At 35.6% G+C, this 21,580-nt stretch overlaps 2 protein-coding genes across 2 annotated transcripts; one reads left to right on the top strand and one right to left on the bottom strand.

The window, feature by feature from the left end:
* Positions 1–1,055: 1,055 nt before the first annotated feature.
* LOC306879267 (proteasome inhibitor PI31 subunit-like) lies at positions 1,056–6,250 on the bottom strand. Its single transcript, XM_079432070.1, has 7 exons — positions 5,863–6,250; positions 5,491–5,643; positions 5,295–5,377; positions 4,585–4,773; positions 2,081–2,134; positions 1,677–1,835; positions 1,056–1,580 (listed from the first exon to the last, which is right to left on the bottom strand). Exons 1-7 carry the CDS (start codon positions 5,989–5,991, stop codon positions 1,529–1,531), a joined length of 819 nt encoding a protein of 272 aa, XP_079288196.1. The 5' UTR covers positions 5,992–6,250; the 3' UTR covers positions 1,056–1,528.
* Positions 6,251–13,182: 6,932 nt separating this feature from the next.
* On the top strand, positions 13,183–21,082 carry LOC306879688 (R-spondin-2-like; the record flags this gene model as incomplete). Its single annotated transcript, XM_079432832.1, has 5 exons — positions 13,183–13,288; positions 16,760–16,942; positions 17,265–17,402; positions 18,257–18,454; positions 20,994–21,082. The coding sequence occupies 5 exons, from the start codon at positions 13,183–13,185 to the stop codon at positions 21,080–21,082; spliced, it is 714 nt and encodes a 237-aa protein (XP_079288958.1).
* Positions 21,083–21,580: the final 498 nt, after the last annotated feature.

Below are 21,580 nucleotides of genomic sequence, written 5' to 3' on the forward strand. Positions count from 1 at the left end.
CGAGCATTCCTAGATGAATAGTTTCCTGGAAAGTGGATTGGTCGTCGTGGGCCAGTTGAACGGCCCCCAAGGTCTCCCGATCTGACCCCCTTAGAAGAGTGGGAGAAGAGGGTTGCATTGACAATCCAACACAATGGGCAGCACATTGAACACATTTTATAAGTGGTCAGAAACTTGTAAATAACTCATGAACGAATAAAGTTACGTTGAAACCAAGCACACCATTGTTTTTCTTGTGACATTACCAATAAGTTTGATGTGTCACATGGCCCTCTTCCTATTGAAAAAACAAAAGTTGTATCCAAGATGGCCGACTTCTAAATGGCCACCATGGTCACCACCCATCTTGAGGAGTTTGCCCCCTCACATATACTAATGTGCCACAAACAGGACTTTAATATCACCAACCATTCCCATGTTATTACGGTGTATCCATATAAATGGCCCACCCTGTATTTTTCTTTATCGTGATTCACAGTCCTTTATCTTCTAAATTCCCTGAACCAATTGTCACTTAATTCTCAGTGATTTTAGTGCAGACATGTTTAGAGGACACTTGAGAGTGTCTTTAGCTCTGGCAGTAGAGGACAGTCACATTGACACTGCAGCCATCATGACTCACTGTGGCTATTACAGACATTGATTTCCACTACATCTGCTGCTGGTGTCCCTCTCACTGAAGCCCCCATCTCCAGAAGCTTTGCTTTCATCTACTGATACTTTAAACAGACTGGAGAGCAAGTTCAGTATAGTTGCATGCAGGAGAAAAGCCCGCACACAAATCTAAGCACTCGTAACATTTCAGATAACACGTTTAAACTATATTTTTACTCTTCTGAAGAAAATATCATTGGTGCTTACCAAGCTAAATTTAGGTTTATTAACTAAACCTAAAACTATGGAGAAGAAAATTGTACTTAAAATAAATAACTGAAATAACACTATATATAACTTAAGCTTATTTCATTTCAACCTAGAGTTGCAAAGGCAACGTTTATCATTTTTGTTTAGTTTAACTCGAGGTACTAAAATAAAGGAAATAAACTAAACATATTAAATTAACAATAAACGTATTCATTTATTTAAAAACTAATGAAAATTACAAAACACAACAAAGTTCTAAATATTCAGAACAGAATGTATTCAAATGTATTATTAGTCAGGCAGATTAGAAAAGTGATAGCAAACCTTAATGTTTCAAATATGACAAATCTGTTTAATTTAGCATTTTAACAATGTCTTTAATATCAGAAAAATATCAATCACATGGGATAGAATAAAAGCAGTTTAATTTAGAATCGTCAGTAGCAAAAAAAAAAGAGCAAACAGGAAGAACACAATCAGAAACAAATGGAATTATCAGTTGTTATTTTTTTGGCAATATCAAAATAAGCAATTGTGTTATTGTTTTAATAATAATTCTGTAACAGAATTATTAAGAGTAATTATTTTTCCCCACAACCCAGTTTATTCAAACACAAAGTGCATATCATTGCAGAGCAGTGAGAACTATGGGATATTAGTGTGTCTACATGAACATGTCGTCATATCCTGGTGGAGGCATGTGATCAGGGTCTGGCCTAAAAATAGAGCAAAACAAATGACATCAGAGGTGAGGACATGAGGTCAAATGAAGTAATGGCACTGAACTGTAAAGATCCCATTAAAGCTCTTACCCAGGTCTGTGTCGCCCAACCGGCCCGAAGGGGTCAAAGCGGGCACCAGGAGGCACAGCGCCGGGGGGAAGGACTCCAGGAATACCAGAGGTGGGGTCAAACCCTGAACGAGGAAACCCGGCACGTAATGGATCGACGATCATCCCCCCTGCTCTTCCCCTGGAGAAAGAACCAAGAACAAGAACTATTAATAATGCAGTGAGCACGGTTGTTCCTTGAAGCTGCACTTCTTAAATGTTCTTTGATATCCGTTATTCTAAAAACCCTAACCAAGTTTTTCTTTTTCTGAAGGGTAATCTACAAATACTTGATGCATCACTAAGAAACATCTGTAAACTACAGGTCAACATGCATGTTGCATTTACAGATGACTGTTTTGACAAATAATTGATGGGATTTCTCACCCGAAAGGGTCCAGATCGGCTCCGCCTGCGGCAAATGGAGCCATCGGGTCAGACCTAAGAAAACAACACACAAAGAAAGACATTTAAGAAGCTTTCCTTTACATTATCCTGAAAACAAGTCTTACATCTGTAGTTTTTTTTCTTTCATTTAACACTGTCAAAATTCTTCTTGAAATTTTTTTTTCTGTAATATTGTGAAATATTATTACAATTTAAGATTACTATAAATTTTGAAATTCAATTTATTCCTGCCGTGTAAAGCTGAATTTTCAGCAGCCATTCCTTCAGTTTTCATTGTCATATGATCCTGCATTTTTTAGGATTTGTTGAAATATATTTTTTGTGACATTATAAATGTCTTTACACTAAGTTTAGATCAATATAATGCATCCTTTCTGAATTAAAATATTAGTTTTATACATTTATTCATAAAAAAAAGACCTCTGATACACATTTAATATAGCATTTGTGGCATATCTGCATCATGCAATGCTATAAAATGACAGAATAATGCAAACACACACAGTTTTTAACAATATCAAAGATCGTTATTTTTGATTTGTTGGATTCATTTTTCAGTATCTATCCAGAGCGTGTTGTGGCACAACATTTGTCAGTGTGACTCAGCTCAGTGTTTTGAAAGTCTACAGACACTTTGGCTTTAACTCGAGACAAAGCTGGCAGCAGAGCATGTTTGAACGAATTACATCACATCGCCCACAGCAACAGCAAATCGATAAATCGCTGACATCATAAAGAATCTGATAGGGGTCACCATGAACCCAGGAAGGGGAAGTGGAAGACAAACACCTAAATCCATCTCTGGGTTTCTGCCATGACCTTAAGGACCCCACTCTGCAGTCTCTCTCTTTTGTCTTATTTCTTGCTATTCTGTCTTATTTTTATTGATAGAGACTGCAGAGAAAACAGGAAATAAAGGTGAGAGAATCAGGTCAGAACGCAGGCCGCCATCTCCCACGGCTCCTTTCTAGTAAATATATAAATGTTTGAGAGGGTTTCAACCAAACAGACTTTGCTAAATCCCCCAAACTGGCTGTTTTTGATGGAAGTGATGCTGGCACTGGGCATCTCTCAACCAGTCTCTCAGTCTGCAGCGCCAGACACACAAAAACCTCACCTTCAAAAAATAGACAGCGCAGCAGAGAGAGCTCTCGCAGGACTCACGCTGCTAAATATTAAATAAGACAGAGGACATGAGCTGACACCTACAAAACACACACACAAAACTCGCCCTCAAAGCAGCCCATAACGCCCTTCACATACAAACACCTTCATTTACAGACGAACCTTAACTTGACAAACATGGAGGCAAAGCAGCCTCAGTTCAGGTGTTCAGGTGCTATTATCAGAACTGTTCACAGCATTAGTTTAATTAAAGCATTTGTTTTAATAATTGCACATTTAAATATTATAGCATCTAACAATTAAATAAATATTTATTTTAAATATCTAACAAATAAAATCATTTAAATGCGTGTTTTTTCTTTCATTAAATAATAAAAAAACTGTTCGGATCCACAAGTAAAAGCTTCATTCATTTTCTCTATAGATTTTTAACATTTAAAGTGTTAAAGACAGACCTACAGTGAGATCTGAGGTTATTAACTGGCACATGCATTATTTCAGCATTTGTGGTGAAAAACTACATTACCTATGATGCTTGAACAGAAGATTCCACCAATCAGAGTCACAGCCAGCAAATTGCACCAAAAGAGCGGTTATGCATGTAATTATGCAATCGAGTCTGTCTCCCTACACTCTCTAAATACTTAATGAATATTTTTATTGTTTTTAATTGAATTATGTCTTTCTTCAGTGCTTCAAGGGACTGTAGTTCTTTCCCTCACTAAAGCTGTTAAGGACACAGTCTTGAACCTTTGTCTTTTTGACCAATTAAAAACACTTTTTTGCTTCAAGTTAAAGTCTATAATGTTGTGATTCACCTAATAGCTGTTTGGTTTGATTCATGGCTTCTAACTCTTTAACAAAGCTTTTTTTTAAAAACCCCTAAGGGAAAAAGAAATGGACTAAATACCTCTGGAACTAACGGGCACTAATGCACTCTATTGCAGAAAAGTTTAATTCTAAACGTTTCATGACACTAACTGTGAATTTTTAGTTTTTTATTTGAGCTTTTCTTCTATTTTAGAAATACAGACCATGAAAGCATAAAAGCATGGGACTGAACTTCCTAAATATTAAGGTCCTTATTTCGTATTCTAGCTATTTTTTTAAACAGTACGGACCACAAAAGTGGAATTACAAATTATTCAGTGTGCATATATTTTCACCAGCCATCAAACAGATGTTTGTGAACAGAAGTTGGGATCACCTGAGGCGGTAACCATAGCAACAGCTGGCTGCTCAAGTACTGTTAGGGCAACTGTGCTGTACAAATCTCCACAGACTGCATCTCAAAATTCACCTCTGAAAAACCAATGTATAATTTGCATGAGGAAAGGAATGATGCAATGAAAGTTCACCAATCAGGTGGGTGTCTTCTTGGAGGGCCTCTGGTTGGGATCAGGAGAGGATCACTGAGAGGGTCCCTTAAGTTTGAGGCTCTTTCACTTTCTGTCTTCTTCTCTGTCTTTCCTTGACGCTCCTCTTTTTCAGTGGGCAACAGTGAGGACTTTAGCTTCGTAATCAGCTCGCCTGTGTTCTTAAACACACTGAAAGAGCAAAATGGACAAGTTAGAACATGCATACATTTCTTTTTTGTTTAATCTATCCATGTATTTGAAGTTTTTATAGTTATGTTTTATGATTTCTGACAGCTAGAGAACATGTATGATATTGCCACCATTCCAGATATGTTAGCAGCATTAAGCAAAACAGCCAAAAACTATGGAAAAATAAATATTATTTTTGATGTGATTTCCAACACTGAAGATTTTCAGATGAACACTAAGTTTGAAGAAAAACTGCATTTGCCTAAAATAGAAATAGTAATTTGTAACATTTAACAATTGTATGTCTGCCTATGTAAATTTTTATCTAAATAAAGCTGTATAAATGTTAATATAATTGTTTTAAAAGTTGCATCTTATTATAAAGTAAATTTTGCAACATATTGCACTCTATTAACATGGGTCTTGCCTGAAATGTCCAAAAAAAGTCAGAAAAGACATTCGTACTGATGACAAATTGAGAGCATAAAAACCATACAGTTGCACCAAATAAATTCACAAACCTTTCGAACGTCTGCATATTGGCTTCATCAACATACTCACTGACATTAACTGTGAGATCGGTTACTTTTTCTGTCTTGGAGTCCTGCAAAGATGTGAAAAATAACTTTAAAAAACATTCAGTCTGATATTAATCTATCATCTGTGATGACAGGCAGCGCAGTAATGACTGAACTGCATGTAATGCAGCTTAATTACCATTAGATTGAAGATGAGGGTTGCATCCACTGTGAAGGCTTTGAGCAGTAGGTTTGACTTGTCATCATTGGATCTGTATCTGAGTGCATACAGATCCTTGCTTTCATTCCAGCCGGGGGGAAGCAGTTCTGTCTTCTTCTCTTCATCTGTAGGCTGTGGAAAATAGATCATTTCTAATCAGGCAAATGTTTGTGATACCTTGCACCAAAACAAACTAGCAAAGCATTTGCTGCAGATGCTTGTTGGCTTGATAGTTAATGTAATGCAATGACCATCAGACATTTTTAAGTGTTTTTTTGTGTGTTTAACATTTCAGTAAACACACATGCCTTCTATATTTGGTAACAGATTATCACGTATAAACTGATTTACCTCATCTCCAATGCCCAGACATTTATAGCCACTTTTCACGATTTCCCAGTGTACGAAACAAATCAGAGCATCTTGGGAACAGGTTAAAGAGTTTGATACGCAGCTGAAGAGCAGCTCCAGTCCTGCCATCTTTAAACACACTGATATTCCGAAGAAATGAAACCAAAACAAACCGCTGAGTGAAAATAAACAGCGACTTCACGCTGAATGCATGGCGTATGGATGCTGCAGCTGTCACACTAAATATTCAGCTTAAACTGTAATATTACGTGTGTTTTGCGAGGCCTATAGTTTTGTTTTTTAATATGAATTCCACAAATGTTTATGTCTAATTTTGTTTGTCATGCTGAAGCAGTCCGAGCAGAAATGTTCCCGACTGGAAACAAGCGACTGAACATTCGTTCCGTTGACATTAAAAGCGAAGGGACACTTTTGGAAAATAGTTGATTTATAAAATCTGATTTATAACACGCGGTCACTATTCAGACACTGATCAAATATAGCATTTTAACCAGAATATTTTAGAGTTTATTCAAATACGGTCGTTTGTTTGCCTTCAATATGTGGGTTTTGTCTTATAAAAGATCGCAATGTAAGTATATTACAGCTTTCAATTAATTCATACACTACCTTGTGATACCATTCACATACTTTTACATTTAAGTAGTTTTTTTGTTTGTTTAGTTTTTTCTGTCACCTGCTTGTAATGGAGCCTTTTCATAAACTGATATAATTCATGTTTCTTTTAATTATGTATCTATTTATTTACGTAATGTTTAGTGGCTACAATATTCATTTACATATAGGGTGTAAACATCATGTAGGCTAAGCTGAAATAATCTTGGCGATAATATACATCACAATGCAGTGCATTTAGAACCCTTCAAGTGAGCATTTTAATCTTTGTTGTGCTTTAAAATCATGAACGAATGAACGGATTCCAGTTCATTGTTCATGGCTTTACTTGACATTCTCAAGCTAAAAATAACAATAACATCAGCATCTGGTTTGACTTACAGTACATTGAAAACACATTGCACAGAAGCTTACTCCAGAGAACAGGCCTGCTATCTAACCAAGGCTTCAGTGTTGCTTACATTCAATTACAGCACTTACAAGAGCCCCATGAACCTTTTAACTTTAATTTAAAGAACACATAGATTCACTGCTTGGATATTTTCTTTGACAGAAAATATCCAAGGATATAAATTCTTTGACAGAATTTCTGGGACTTTCTCCTTTAGTAAACAATAAATACTGTACAAAAAGTTGTATATAACCACAATGTACCGAAAATGTGGTCTCTGAATGATGTATGAATTTAAGTTTTCATGTAGTCCTTTAATGGGGTTAGTACGTTTTTTAAAGAAATTAATAACTTTATTTAGCAAGGATGCATTAAGCTGATCAAAATTGTAAGTAAATACATTTATAATGTTAAACATTTGAATATTACAAAATGTATCTGCTGTTCCTCAAAAAAAAAAAAAAAAAAAAGATGAAGCAGCACAACTTTCTGAAGGATCATGTGACTCTGATGACTGGAGTAATGATCAAATATATAAAAATTTTAATAATATTTTGCTATATACTGATTTTTGATTAGATAAATGCAGCCGTATAGTGAGCATAAGAGAGTTCAAAAACATTTAAAAATCTTACTGACCCCAAACTTTTAAACAGTAGTGTATCTAGTAATTATATAAGAAAAATGTTGTTTAACATTGTTATTAAAGCATGTCACACTGCAGAACACTGCTGTCAGAGCTTGACATTTCATGTCAACTATCCATTTGCTCTTAAGGGAGCTTTGAAAAGTCTCCTTTTGCCATTATGGCCTCCAGATGTGCATTTGATGCCAACAGTAATCAAGAGCATGTACGTCAGCTCAGTGTCGTCTCTGTATGATGCTACTCAAAGTTCAAGGGTTCATAATTCATGACGCACCTTCTAAAAAGGTTTAATACTACAGCATGAGAGTAATGTACAGTACTGCCCATCTACATTAGTCTTTGCTGCTGTCTGATGTGTACTCAAAAGTATCTGCTTTAATGAAAAGTGACAATTCATAGCAACAGTATAATTTCTAAGCAGACTTTTGACTAGACCACTCTTCAGCCTAGTTTGGCCAAAAACAGTCTGACTGACATATAAAGCAACCAGCAACCGTTTCTTTTGTCATTGTTTCATGCAGACATAACGTTTAAGTGCAGAATAGTGGTATGCTTTTACATTTATTAGCAGTCTGACTTATGATTTTTACCTGGCTTATGATACGATGTGAAAAAAACTCAAAGATTTTTGGTGAAGGAGCTAAATCTATATCTTTAGCTATATATGCAATCACCTAAATGCCTGTTGCATTGTAAATTAATCTTGCAATAGCAAAATTGTTTGTTGTTTCCTTGTTTTTAGAAAATCTAGTTTGTATTTGGAAATTGTATTTACATTTAGTCATTTAACAGACACTTTTATCTTCTGAAATTTTAGCAACTGAAAAATTATGACAATAGAAGCAATCAAAACCTACAAAAGAGTAATACTATGTAAGTGCTATGACAAGTCTCAGTTAGCCTAAAGCACACAATACACTTGCAGTCACCTGAAAAAAAAAAATGCTGTAGAAACATTGCAAATTGCTAAAATTCCCCCATAGCAACGTCCTAGTAACCACCCACAACACACTAGCATTTGTCGGTTTTTCCTCTCGCCGCAGTGAACAGACATGCAGGAAAACCCGAAACAGGTGTTTTCATTTCCCTGTTAAAGACTGTAGGTCTTCAGCTTGGAAAGATTAGATGAGTTCAGTTCTTAAAGTCTTGAGGATTTACTGTAAGCCCGATAGGTATGAAGCTCTAGAGTCTGCTGTCTTGAAGGCATATGTTGACTTCAGATCACATAGAGCAGGGATAGGCAACTTCGGTCCTGGAGGAAAAAGTTACAGGGAGGTGTGTTTGATTTGGGTTGGAGCTAAACTCCAGGACCGAAGTTGCCTATCCCTGACATAGAGAGAATAAGGGCTCATAGTTTCAGCAGGTTGGTCCACACAGGTTCAGGTTTGTCTGACAATAAGGCCACCATGTGTGAATGTTTTCAGCTGGTTACCTAATGAGGTCCAGACTTGACGCGTTATTATCATGAAAAACGAGCTATTCAGTTGCACATCAAAACCAGACCCGCTCCATGAAGCTACTTATCACAACACAACAACGAGTCACGTGATGAAACATCCAAATAAAATGTTATGAAGAGTCATCTGACAGTTAGTCGTTCCATATTTTATTTTGTTTTATTTTACTGGGGGCAGTCGTGGCCTAATGGATAGAGAGTTGGACTTGTAACCCAAAGGTCGTGGGTTTGAGTCTCAGGTCCGGCAGGAATTGTCAGTGGGGGGAGTGAATAACCAACACTCTCTTCACCCTCAATGCCCCGACTGAGGTGAGACCCCCTGAACCGAACCCCTAACTGCTCCCCGGGCGCCGCAGCATTGGCTGCCCACTGCTCCAGGTGTGTGTTCACTGCTGTGTGTGTACACTTGGATGGGTTAAATACAGAGCACATATTCCGAGTATGGGTCACCATACTTGGCCACACACCTTAATTTTAATTATTTTGTTTTTCATGCATCGTTCCGGACATCTGCAGAAGTTTAGATACAAGAACATTTCTGTAACTATAAATTGTGGTTAGTTAGTAAAGGTTTTACTGCATGCCAAAATTATAATAGTGTGGTTGCAAATAGAATTCTAATAAAATCAAACATTACCAAAGAATGCATAACATCCTCAAATCATTGCCTTAAAAATACACATGCAACTGTAAAATACAATGATAGATAGATAGATAGATAGATAGAGAGAGAGAGAGAGAGAGAGAGAGAGAGATCTGCATGCCAAGTATGAGAAGTATAGCGTGCTTTGGCTGCTCTTGTCCTGTTGAGCACATTACACACAGTCCAGGTGGAGCATATGGTCCTCGTTTGAGATGCCCTGCTACTTTATATATCTGAGCTAAAGTCTGTGAAACCTTGAACTTCTTTTCTTTGCACATCAGAGTGAGTCTCCACTTCTTGTCTTTGTCTTTTACAGACAGATACTGCTAGACCGTTACATACACCTCTTCATCCTGTCAATCAGCTAAACTGTCTATAAACTTGGCTGTTAGCTGAAATGTTCAGTTTGGAAATGTCCGACATTTATGAATCAAATTGATAATCATAAGGATATTAATAATAAACATTACATTTTAATCAGCTTCAGAGAGTTTGACAGAAATATGATGTCTTCAAAACTCACATCCCATCTGTGCAATACTGAAGGAATGTTTCATGCATTCCTTGTGCATTCTCCACTTTAGACCTGCAGACTATAGACTGTCAGTCATCAGTATGTCTGTATTTTAAGGTGAACTGATGAATGAGTTAAGGGAAACAAGAAGGTGACCGTGCAGCTCAGTGTTAAATGAAACTACCACTTTAAAAGTTGGTAGCAGATTTTACTTTTTTGCAGAGGCAAATAAATCATCCTGCGAGGAATAAAAATGTTATATTTGGGAAAAATTGGAAGTTGGATTTTGCATACATAACAACTAGCATTGTAAAGTCATTTTTTAATATTTTGTTTATATCTAAAAACAAGCTTAAATATATTGAAAAGAAAAATATTTTTTTGAAAATAGATCTTTATTGAATAGTTTTCTCTTATTGTGAAAATTTGAAAGTTTCAATATCTAATCATCCTTAAAACAAAATGAAATATCTTCCGAAACAAAGTAATACAATGTATTTATTTATTATAAAGAATTTATCTTGATTTTTTCTCCCTTTGGGAAATAGTTTTTCTTTTTAAAAATTAAAAAACTTTGAGATTTTGTGCATACAAAAAATAGTTTGTATACCGCACAATGACTTCTATGGTTCCTTTTTATGCTTTTTTTTCCATTCTGGAGCTTTGACAGGCCAAGGTCACAATAAGCATTTGTTTCATGGAGAAGAGCTGCGCATTTCTCCAAAACATCTTATTTAGTTTCTTCCTGAATTGGAACAATGTGAGGGTGAGTGAATAATGACATAGTTTTTAGTTTTGGATGGACCTTTCTGTTAAATTAATGCATGCATTATGACAGTCCTATGTAAAAACATGATCTCTGTCAAAGGAAAAAGTGATTTGACTCCTTACAGATGTTAAAAGACATGCTGAAAGCTAAAAACCTATTTGGAAAAAAAGAACGGTATAGCTACATAATATCTTTTATGCATCTGTAAGTCTGTGTCTTTATCTTGTGATTAGATTGAGAACCAGGCACTTCAAGGCCGTGGAGGAGAGCTGCCCGTCTCAGTACATCCATAACAGCCTCAAAGGAAACCAGAGAGACAATCCAACAAACGAGAACCAGCAGGGAAGTGGGCTCCCCGACATCACAGCAGACCCAGAGCTGACGGCGAGCTTTGAATCCAGTGGAGTTACTCTGATTGGAAGAGTGTGCAACAGAGATGTGTAGTGCCACTGCCTCATAGCGTGCCTCTGAACGGCCAGTATCTTACCCACTGCATCTGGTGCGTATTTAGCAGGTTGTCATGAGCGCAGCGGCGCCTATCCCCCCTCCATGCTCTTTCAGCCCGCTTATCAAACACAGAGCCGATTCGAGAGTTCACAACCTTGGGTTTGTGATATCAGCCTGCATGTGTGCGGGACACAAGGCTTTGGGTGTTTTCGAATGGTACAAAATTACCAAAGTCACACCTATACCATGGTACAGTAATGGTGTCAAATGGTAATATCATGGTACGTTGACAGATACCATCTGATGCATCACAGGACTTTTTGTAAGGATAATTATGAGTGATAAATATTACTTTGACATATACCATATACCATATTCATGTGCCATGCAATTTACATTACTTACAAAAACTAGGAAAACATACCATTACTACTATGTTTTCAAGACATGTACCTGTACCATGTTTTTTGGAAATACACTATTGGAGTACCATACAATATACCATGGTACATGAATTTTAGTACCACAGTATTATAGTAATTGTACCATGGTACCATAGTCGGTATACCACAGTACTTTTTGATACTTGATTTGCAAGGGCTATCATGTGATATCACTTTTAAAAAATATATCATGGTATAACCATATTTTTGGGGGAGGGATGAATACCATGATATGTGTACACTGAAGTACCATATGAAATATTATGAGTATCCCCATTCATGGTAGTACCATATGGTCCAAAACCATAGTAGGTATACCACGGTACTTTTTAATACTTGATTTGTGAGACCTATCATGTAATATCACCAACTGATGTACTACCATGTTTTTTTGTGTGTGAATACCATGATAGTACCATGGTACCATGCTCAACAAAACCCCATTAAGTGTATTTATGTTTTTGTATGTGATTCCATCATGGTACTACAATGTTTTGAAATTTTTCGAAGTACCATTGATTGCATGCATGACTGAATTCTTGTACATTTTTTATGTTTAATGTAAATTTAGGCATCAATGGTTTATCATTTTTACATTTTGATTTTAAACAAATGCACTTGAAATGGAGAACTTATGCAAGCAGTGAGGAGAAAACTGAAAGAAAGATCTAACTACATATAAATGGACTTCTAAAGCATGTTGTAAACAGCCCTCTTAATAAGATTTGGAAGGAACAGTAGCCCAATTACCCATGAAAGTTGTTTTCACTGGTTTGTTTGTTTATATCTGCTCATTTTTCAGTCTAATTCCTGCCTTTTTTGTGAAACATTTGCTGTTTGTTAAGACAGCCCCATGACAAGCTGCAGATGGCAAGTCACTAGATGTATTTGATGTATATATGCTCACTCTTTTCTGTCTTTTTTTTTCCCACAGATATTTAATGATACCCTCAACTTTATATGAAAAACTAAACAAACCCAACCTCAAAGCTGCGGAGAACAGGAAGGAGATCTGCACGATCCAGGGCACCACAACCACAGCAAACTACAATCTGTATTCCACTGTGTTTGGAAAAATAAACCCAGATCTTCTAAACCATCTAAATATAGAGGGATGAAATAGTCAGGCTTAGGATTGTGGGTTGAGAGAAAGGTCAAAAGTAGAGTTTTGCCTCAGGTATGCGACATTAATGGTGGAATACACGCAATACGACATCCTGAAACGAGTACAATTAGTCAACAGCTGAAAGGTAAATTGGACAGATGTTGGTGGAGATCAGGTGATGTGGGCAGGGTGGGCATCAGGCTGTTCACCATGAGTTTCCATGAGGCAGAGTGGAGGCCGGCTCTCTTTCAGAGGCAGTCTTTCAGGCAGATGTTACGGAACCTGTTCCTTGTCCAGATGCATTGGCAACTTTTGGCTCTCCTCTCGCTTGTTTGTCAGACGCTTATATTGACATTAGCGGCGAGAAAACGAAGTGGTAAGATCATATCTGCTTTTAAATGATAATAATTATACACTTACAAAAAGTAACAAATACTATAGTTTATGGACATGTTACATTCTCGGAAAAAAGGTACAAAGTTTGTCACTGGGGCGGTACCTTTTCAAAACCTACTAAAATTGACAATTTATGTTCCAATATGTTCTTTTAATGGTAGGTAATGTGTACTCTTTAGGGGTAAATAAGACATAAAAGGGTGTCTTATTTCTGAGAGTGTACCATGGTATTCTTCTATATGCTCCATGGTTGTGAAATTCTTGTGCCGTGGTACTTTTTTTAATGGTAATTTCAATACGTGTACCAATACCAAATATTGCATGTTTACACAAATGTTGATTTTTTTTAATGTAATTATATGAGGCTGTGTGTTGCAGTGACTTTCCCTGGCTATTTGAAGCTTAGAATTGTAATACGGCACATTTCTGTTCTAGTTAGTTGTTGTGATTTGGCATCCTGTTGAAATAAGATCATTATAAAATATTATAATTTCGCTTTAAAAAACACTTTAGAGATTAAATAAAAAATTTAAGTCTATATTGATGGATCCATATGTGATATAGACGAGGGTCTTACAGCATCTGTGACTGATTAATAATAATAATAATAAATTAATATGAATAAAAAAATATAAATTTCTGTGATTGCTTGTCATCTCCAGATTGCTATTGTCATTTTTTTATGATCCCAAAATATATACTGTAACAAGACAATATGTTTTATTTATTATTATTTGATGCAAACCTAAAAAGAAAATAAGTTTATTGTGATTGAAAATCACAGAGGTCATTTAACTCACACTTGGGGCTAAAGGCCATATAGTGATATTGTGTAGATACGGAGGCAATAGTGAAAAGCACTTTTTCATTATATGAAAATACTTTTGATACAGTAAAATAGTCATTAGCTGCATACATCTACATCATTGATAAAAACACTCAAAGACAAACGTTTGTCTTTACATGCAGTGACATGATGGAGCAGGAAGACTTTGAAGTGCATTAGACTGTTGTTAGGAAAGTACTGCTGATGTTTGTTGCTGTTTAGTACTTTTGGCACCATTATATGCTGGGCATTTTGTTTTTAGCTAAAACTGTATGCAAATTTCCAAAGGTTCATTTACTGTGTAGTGTCTATCCAGTGGTTTGATTGTATGTAATAGGCTTGTGTGATTTTGGAACTTTATTTTAATAAGTAGTAGTAATTGTATATAATATCATATGTTTGTTATTATATTTTATATAAAATGAAATATGCTATAGAACCGATGTTGACTCAATGACTGATGAGACAGTAACGTCTCTTCTGCGTGTTAAACATCCATGACTACAGTATGAAGAATGTTAAAGTGATGATCTGAGACTGCGATCTAAATGGAAAAACAAAAATTAAACAGGTATTGCCTTTATCTAGTATGGAATGACAGTTGTAAAGTCAGTGCATACAATGTATTATCCGTGATGAGGCTTTATGAGTGTACACCGAGTGGATCATATTTATGTGCATATTTTCTGCAGAACGAGACTGAAATATTGACCAGTTGGTAATAAATCTTGATGCACTGCGGCAAGATCAGTCAGTTTATTTACCACTGATTTTCCAGAATAGTCACGAAGCATTAGATCTAATTTATGATGGCTGAGACTTTACTCTGCCTCAGTATGTGTTGCTTTAGGTATTGATTTTTTTTTTCCGCAAAAGAGTGACTAAAACCCCCTCATGTTATACTAGAAAGCTTGAAATAAAATGAGAGATGGTTATATTCTGCATATACTGTGTATCTCTCTCTCTCTCTCTCTCTCTCTCTCTCTCTCTCTCTCTCTCTCTATCTATCCATCATCTATCTATCTGTCTATCTGTCTGCCTGTCTAGCTATCGTAAACACACAAGCAAAGAAATTTAACTGCAAAATTGTTTGAAACCCTTGTTTTGAATTACTCTTTTTTTTATATAACTTACCAATTATGTACCTATACAAACTAGCACTAATTTGTTTCTAAAACCTGCAAATAAAAAAGTTTTAAATAAAAGGTTATAAATAAAAAAAGTCATAAAGCAAAAAAAAGTTATATATACAAATATATATAAAAAAGAAACCCAAAAATAGAGATGTCCTACAGAGCAAAAACGCACAGACTTTTCTCAGTTCAATACTCCGTCTCAGAACATGTTCAATCACAGTTGTGGAAGTATCTGGCCTTCATTTCATTTGATTGACATCCATGCAGAAAATAGTGAACAATATATTGATGAGAACTCAGCGGAAGCATCTCAGCTTGGCTCATCGATATCTTTGTAGACAGTGGTGTCTCTCTTTATTTCCCTAATGAAGGACATGAAGATAAGAACCATCTGGTAGTTTCCTCACATCTCCCCCCTGCAAACCCTCTCCAGTGGCTCAGTGTGACGCAAGAGGCTTCAATCTCCAGTCTCTGGCTTTGGTATCGGTCGGTTGTAAACATGCATGCACTCTGTACATTAAGAACACATTTTGTGAAAAGACTGAGAGAGAGTAAACAGTTATTTAGCAGATGCTTTTATACAGTTGACTTATTACAACAACCAACTCATGGAGCAGTCCGGGGATATGTTTTTTGCTTAAGGGCACGATGGTGTCGTCTCATATCTCTTTCTTTGAAGGGATTGAACCAGTTACTTTATTTAATGGACCTTACCTTTAACCACTGGGCCTCAGTTGTTTTGTGGGACCCTAATGGTTTTAGATGTGGACTTGATAAATGTGGAGATGATAAATCAAACAAAAAAAGTGTCCATAACCAAAATGCATAATATACTTTGTCATTCAAAAGTTTCAACTAAATACATTTAGATATTTTCCATGTACCAATTTTAAGAGCGGAGCTATATTTTTCGTATGTACCAATTTTATTATTTAATTTTGAATATTTACAAAAATTATAAATATACTGTATATGGTCTATAATATATATAGTTATAATGATTTGCCTAAACTAGATTTTTACATTGTGAATTACCCATGCATTGTACTTAAGCATGCAAATCTTGTCACCATAATGCTAGGGTGTTGCTATGTAGTTTCCAGGGTGTTCTGGGTGGTGGCTAGACAATCTGCTTTCTACATATCGTCTACCAGGAGAAACTCTTAAGTCTTGATTGCATAATTTATCACAATTAATCATGATAATGCACATCAAAATTCAAATCCTGCATTGCTAAAATGCACACTGCAGTATAATTTCTTGAGTTTAGTTAGGTGAGAGAAAGAAGCCAAGGCCCTTTTCAAGAAGCCGCAGAGATGACATACAGGCTTACGGCCTTTAGAATGTCATCTCTAAACCCTTAAATGTCACCGCAGAAAGTGTAATGTGTCAGATAATGGGACTGCACATAAATCCCAGTGCGCAGTCTTAGACACGCTCCCTTGAGATGCTACATTTCCTGTTTGCTAATAATGATTTGTAATTTCAGAGAGCTGGCGACAGGACTGCAGGAGCTGTCTGGAGTGTTCGAAGGGAAATGGCTGCCTGCGCTGCTCTGAACGCCTCTTCCTGTTCCTGAACAGAGATGGCATGAGTCACCACGGCTCTTGTGTTCACTCCTGTCCCTCCGGACACTTCGGCCTCCGAGGCAAAGATCTCAACCGTTGCATGAGTGAGTCCAACCTAGAAAAGAGTTAATATATATATACAATAATTGTACAGTAAAATCTGTATGATATATGATATAATATCAGTAATATCCAAACCTTGGATTCTTTATTATTCGATAAATATATAATATATATCAATATAAAAAAAAAAATTAAAATGCATATTTTATTTAATATTCTCACTAATATTTGGTATTTACTCACATATTAAACATGGCCAAATGCCATATTATTTTTTTTAAAACATGTAAATTGTAAAAAATTATGTACCATAACAATACCACACACCTTATATAAGACTATAGTCATACATATTTCTCCTAGAATGCAAAGCTCCAGAGTGCGAGAGGTGTTTCAGCAAAGACTTCTGCACCAAGTGCAAGGGAGGATATCTGCTCTTCAAAGGCAAATGCTTCAAAAACTGTCCAGAGGGCACATTTCCTCAGTCCACAGACTGCGTTGGTAAGCACTTGACTCGTTTTCAGACCTTTTTTATGGGTAGATGCCATTAAACTCTCATTACCATACTGAAAGAAGCCTATCAGCCATGTTTTATTTGAAACAATTACATCAAGATGTTTTCTCATGTGTGGCAATGATAAGTAGCAGATATGGACTTGTATTAGGGTTGCAAGTATGGGTTGCATTTACCAGGGTATTTACATGCCATTAACTTGATGTTCTGCAAATACTTAGGAATGATTTCACTTGCTTACTCACACAGTAGCTTTGATGCTAAAGATTAAGTCAAGTCAAATTACATGTATTTATAGTGCTTTATACAATACAGACTCTTTCAAAGCTATGGAAGCAATAAAAACAATTATTTTTAAAATAAAAAAAGGTAATAGGAATTTTCTTATCTCATAATTCTGACTGTTTTCGTGCAAATGCAAGTTTATATCTCACAATCCTGACTTTATATTAAGCAATTCCGACTTTATATCTATAATTATATATTGATTATGAAGTTGCAATTACATTTATTTTTTATCCCATGGTGAAATTAAGCTTCCATGTAAACCTGCTTCACAGTAACAAAAATGAAAATAGCAACATTAATGTTGCACAGTTCTTCATTCATGAAACTAATGCAATTTCAGCAGTAAAATAGCCCTACAGAAAACAATAGTGTTATTATTCAGCTCAAGTCAGTTGAGTGTTGATTTAGTTCAGTTCAGTAATGTGGATTTTGCAGAGTTTATCAATTAGAGAATAAATATCAGTAATAGCTCACCCAAAAATGAAAACTGTCAGTCAAAATAAAAGATCTTTTGCAGAATAAGTAAAGTATTCTTTTTCTGCTTGTACTCCAGAAGGCTGTGTGCTCAGTATCTTTGGGCTTTGGGGTGAATGGAGCCCATGCCAGCACAACGGCCTGAGCTGTGGTGTCAGATGGGGGCAGCAGAGCAGGACCCGTGAGCTGTCCAGAAACATGCCTGAAGAGACAGAAGCACTCTGCCCACCTCAGACAGAGAGTAGAAAGTGCCGGATTAGAAGAAAGTGTCCAAAAGGTGATTCATATTGCAGAATAAGCCCCACTTTTACCTGATCCTCTTTAAACCCTCTCTTTGTTTCCACATCAAGCCTCTTTTATTTTCTCTGTCACTTTCAGTCGCCCTTCATGGCACGCATGCATGTAGAACATTTGCATACTACACCTTATATTCTCCTATAAATACTAAGTATTTATGAGAGAATATAAGGTGTAGTATGCAAATGTTCTACATGCATGCGCTATAAAGTACACTGCATGAATGATGTATCCAACAATGCAATGCACTCAACTTGATATTAAATTTATAGTATGGTGGAAAAAAAGTAATACGAGCTGACTTTTTAGCAACTCTCTGGCAAATAATGGCATAATGGCATTATGCAAATGCATTAATATGCACTATGCATTAATAATGGCAAATAATATTAATATAAATAATTATATAAAACAAAAGAATATTTATGAAATATTCTAAAAATATATTATATAAAATATATATGGAAGAGCTTAACTGGATGACGATATCACTGAATCATCAATGAACTTACTTTAGCTGGAAAAGGACTTTGTTATTGTCCTCTTTCAATATTGACAAAAATATTGTAAAGCTGCTTTAACACAATCAGGATTATATATAAATAAAGGTGACTTGACTTGACTAATACCAGAGATAAATCTTAGTGAAGGAGAATTCAACAGAAAGTCTACTCAAAAACAGTATAACAAAGTATTTCTACTGTTACTATCCACATCAGATGTTCTCCATCAGTACCATTGTGGTTTATCTCTGAAGTTGACACCTCAAAGACTTACTTATGGTGTGACCAATGCGAACCCGATGAATTAATTTAGTCCTTGGATGTCCTCTAGATTAACACAAGATCATTTCCTTTCTTCTCAAGTTTCCTTGTCTTCAAGTGTAAGCCTGAGAGTTAATGAAAGTCAGGCAGCAGATCTCAGAAGGGCTCACAGCAGAAGGTTTTCTGTTAAGACCCTACAGGTGACCCAAACTTACCTGCCTAAATCATAACACACAAACCTCTGATCATGAACATGGAGAATGATGTTGGTTTTAGGATTAAAGGGTAGGGCGGTGGCCGCTGTGGGCCTAAAACAGATGATTCGGGGCTCTAAATATCAAATTTTAGTGCTTTGTGTGTGCATAACAGGAGAAAATGAAAAAGTTAGGAAGCTTTTATCACAGCAGGTAAAAAAGCAGGGCAGAAAATATCCACAAATAAAAAGACTGGAGAGAACAGAGAAAAACAGGAAAAATGAAGGCGAAAGTGGCATTCTTGCCAAGCAGTGGTGTTTTCCAGACCACAGACCCCATTCCTTAGGCCATAATAACTGTTTACTCCAGTTTTATGATGCTCTTATTATGTACCCTTTAAAAAGACAAACATGGATTATGATTTGTTTTTTGCATAAATACACTTAAGCGCCCGCCTCTGCACACTTTGTTCCGCTTTTGCTCCAGAATATTTTTTTGTCTCTTTTCTGAGGACGACAGTACATACCACCCTGAAGCTCCTCTGTTGCTGATTTTGAATCTTAAAGTCAAACCAGACATGAACATGTGAAGCACTGTAAGGAGCTCAATGAAGCATTCTCAGGTTATGAGCTGTCCATTTCATGACAGTGAGAAATTGACCACTAACACAAAAAATACAAAAATAAATCTGTTTCAGCACGTAGAATTAAAACTAAGTAAGTCAACTGCTCACTAAATAAACATTAGGCTTTTTAAATCAGTGCTGCATTTTGTTTTATGTTGATATTTTGTCGCACTATAGTGTTTCTTTTTTTAAAGAATTTTATTTTATGTTATTTTCTGTCAGGAGTGTAAATGGTCATCATGTCTGGTCATCATTTTTAATAAGCTTAATGTTTCTAACCATTAGAAAACAAACGTTAATTTTGCTTATTATTTCTGAACCTCTCTCTAGGGATTCTGTGAGTCACTCCACATGACTCAGTAACTGTGGCTCAGTAAATAATATTTATTTTGCATTTTTATGGCAATTCATGGCTCATCTTTTTTTTTTTTTTTTGTAAATAGAGCCCATAAATCCACATTTCATTTGGATATTTTTTTTTTAATATTTCACAGTTGAAGATGAGGACAGTCACCATAGGATAATTTCCATATTGTAGTTGATTTCCTTTCTTTCTTTCTTTCTTTCTTTCTTTCTTTCTTTCTTTCTTTCTTTCTTTCTTTCTTTCTTTCTTTCTTTCTTTCTTTCTTTCTTTCTTTCTCTTCTTTTTTTCTTTGACACTTAAATGACATATTAAGTCAACATGTTCAAAACTGAAAAACGAAAGAAATTTATCAATACACAAAAAACATTACAGCAGAATGTCATTTCTGTAATAAATGTAATAAAAATGTCACTCTGGCTAGATTATAGATGTGATGGACATATTGAAGTGATCAAACTGAATTCTTAATGCTCTACATCAATAATAAAGGACATATATGGTTTTACTGCCTACATTATTTAACTTGAATATGATTCACTGTTTTATATGGTTTTATGGTTTTACTTTGACAGATGTAAGGAGAGAAGAAAGAAGAAAGGCACAGAAAATGCTGAAGCTCTTTGGAAACAAAACTGTCACAGAACCTCCATGGCGAATGTAAATAAATAAATCAATCAATAAAAAAATGATATATATATAATATATACATACATACAGTTTTTAGGATCTGACGTAGCAAGAGATTGCACATTGTATTAAGTTGTGTTTACATTATTATGGTGAATACTAACCTGTATTTATGCATTTATTTTATTGACAAGTTGGGAGGGTTTTCCAACTACATACTCTCCCTATATTTGCACTTCTTTGCTATAATTGCATTAGAAAAAAAAAAAGAAACAATAATAATGTAAAGAATTGTGTAAAGAGATGCCAAGGTCATGACTTGTACTCCACTTATTTAGTCTCGAGCCATGTGATTGGCTGTGGACACGTCATGTGACCCAGTGAGTGGGACAGATTTATTTTAAATAAGAAAAGAGATAAATTAATGTATATATCTCATGTATATTTCTAAGTTAACTTGCCAGTATTGTGCATACTTAAACTAAAGTATAATATTGCATTATTTTCTTAGAGCCTCAACTGTACCATTAAA

The sequence above is a fragment of the Barbus barbus genome (genome assembly GCF_936440315.1).
Source record: "Barbus barbus genome assembly, chromosome: 13".
Lineage (NCBI taxonomy): Eukaryota > Metazoa > Chordata > Actinopteri > Cypriniformes > Cyprinidae > Barbus > Barbus barbus.

Excerpts from the sequence above, each read along its gene's own strand:
- LOC306879267 (XM_079432070.1), bottom strand. The coding sequence starts at position 5,991 with ATGGCAGGACTGGAGCTGCTCTTCAGCTGCGTATCAAACTCTTTAACC. Across the intron at positions 5,378-5,490 it reads CCCTCATCTTCAATCTAATG|GACTCCAAGACAGAAAAAGT; the intron begins GTAATTAAGCTG and ends ACATCTTTGCAG. Across the intron at positions 1,581-1,676 it reads GTTGGGCGACACAGACCTGG|GCCAGACCCTGATCACATGC; the intron begins GTAAGAGCTTTA and ends CTCTATTTTTAG.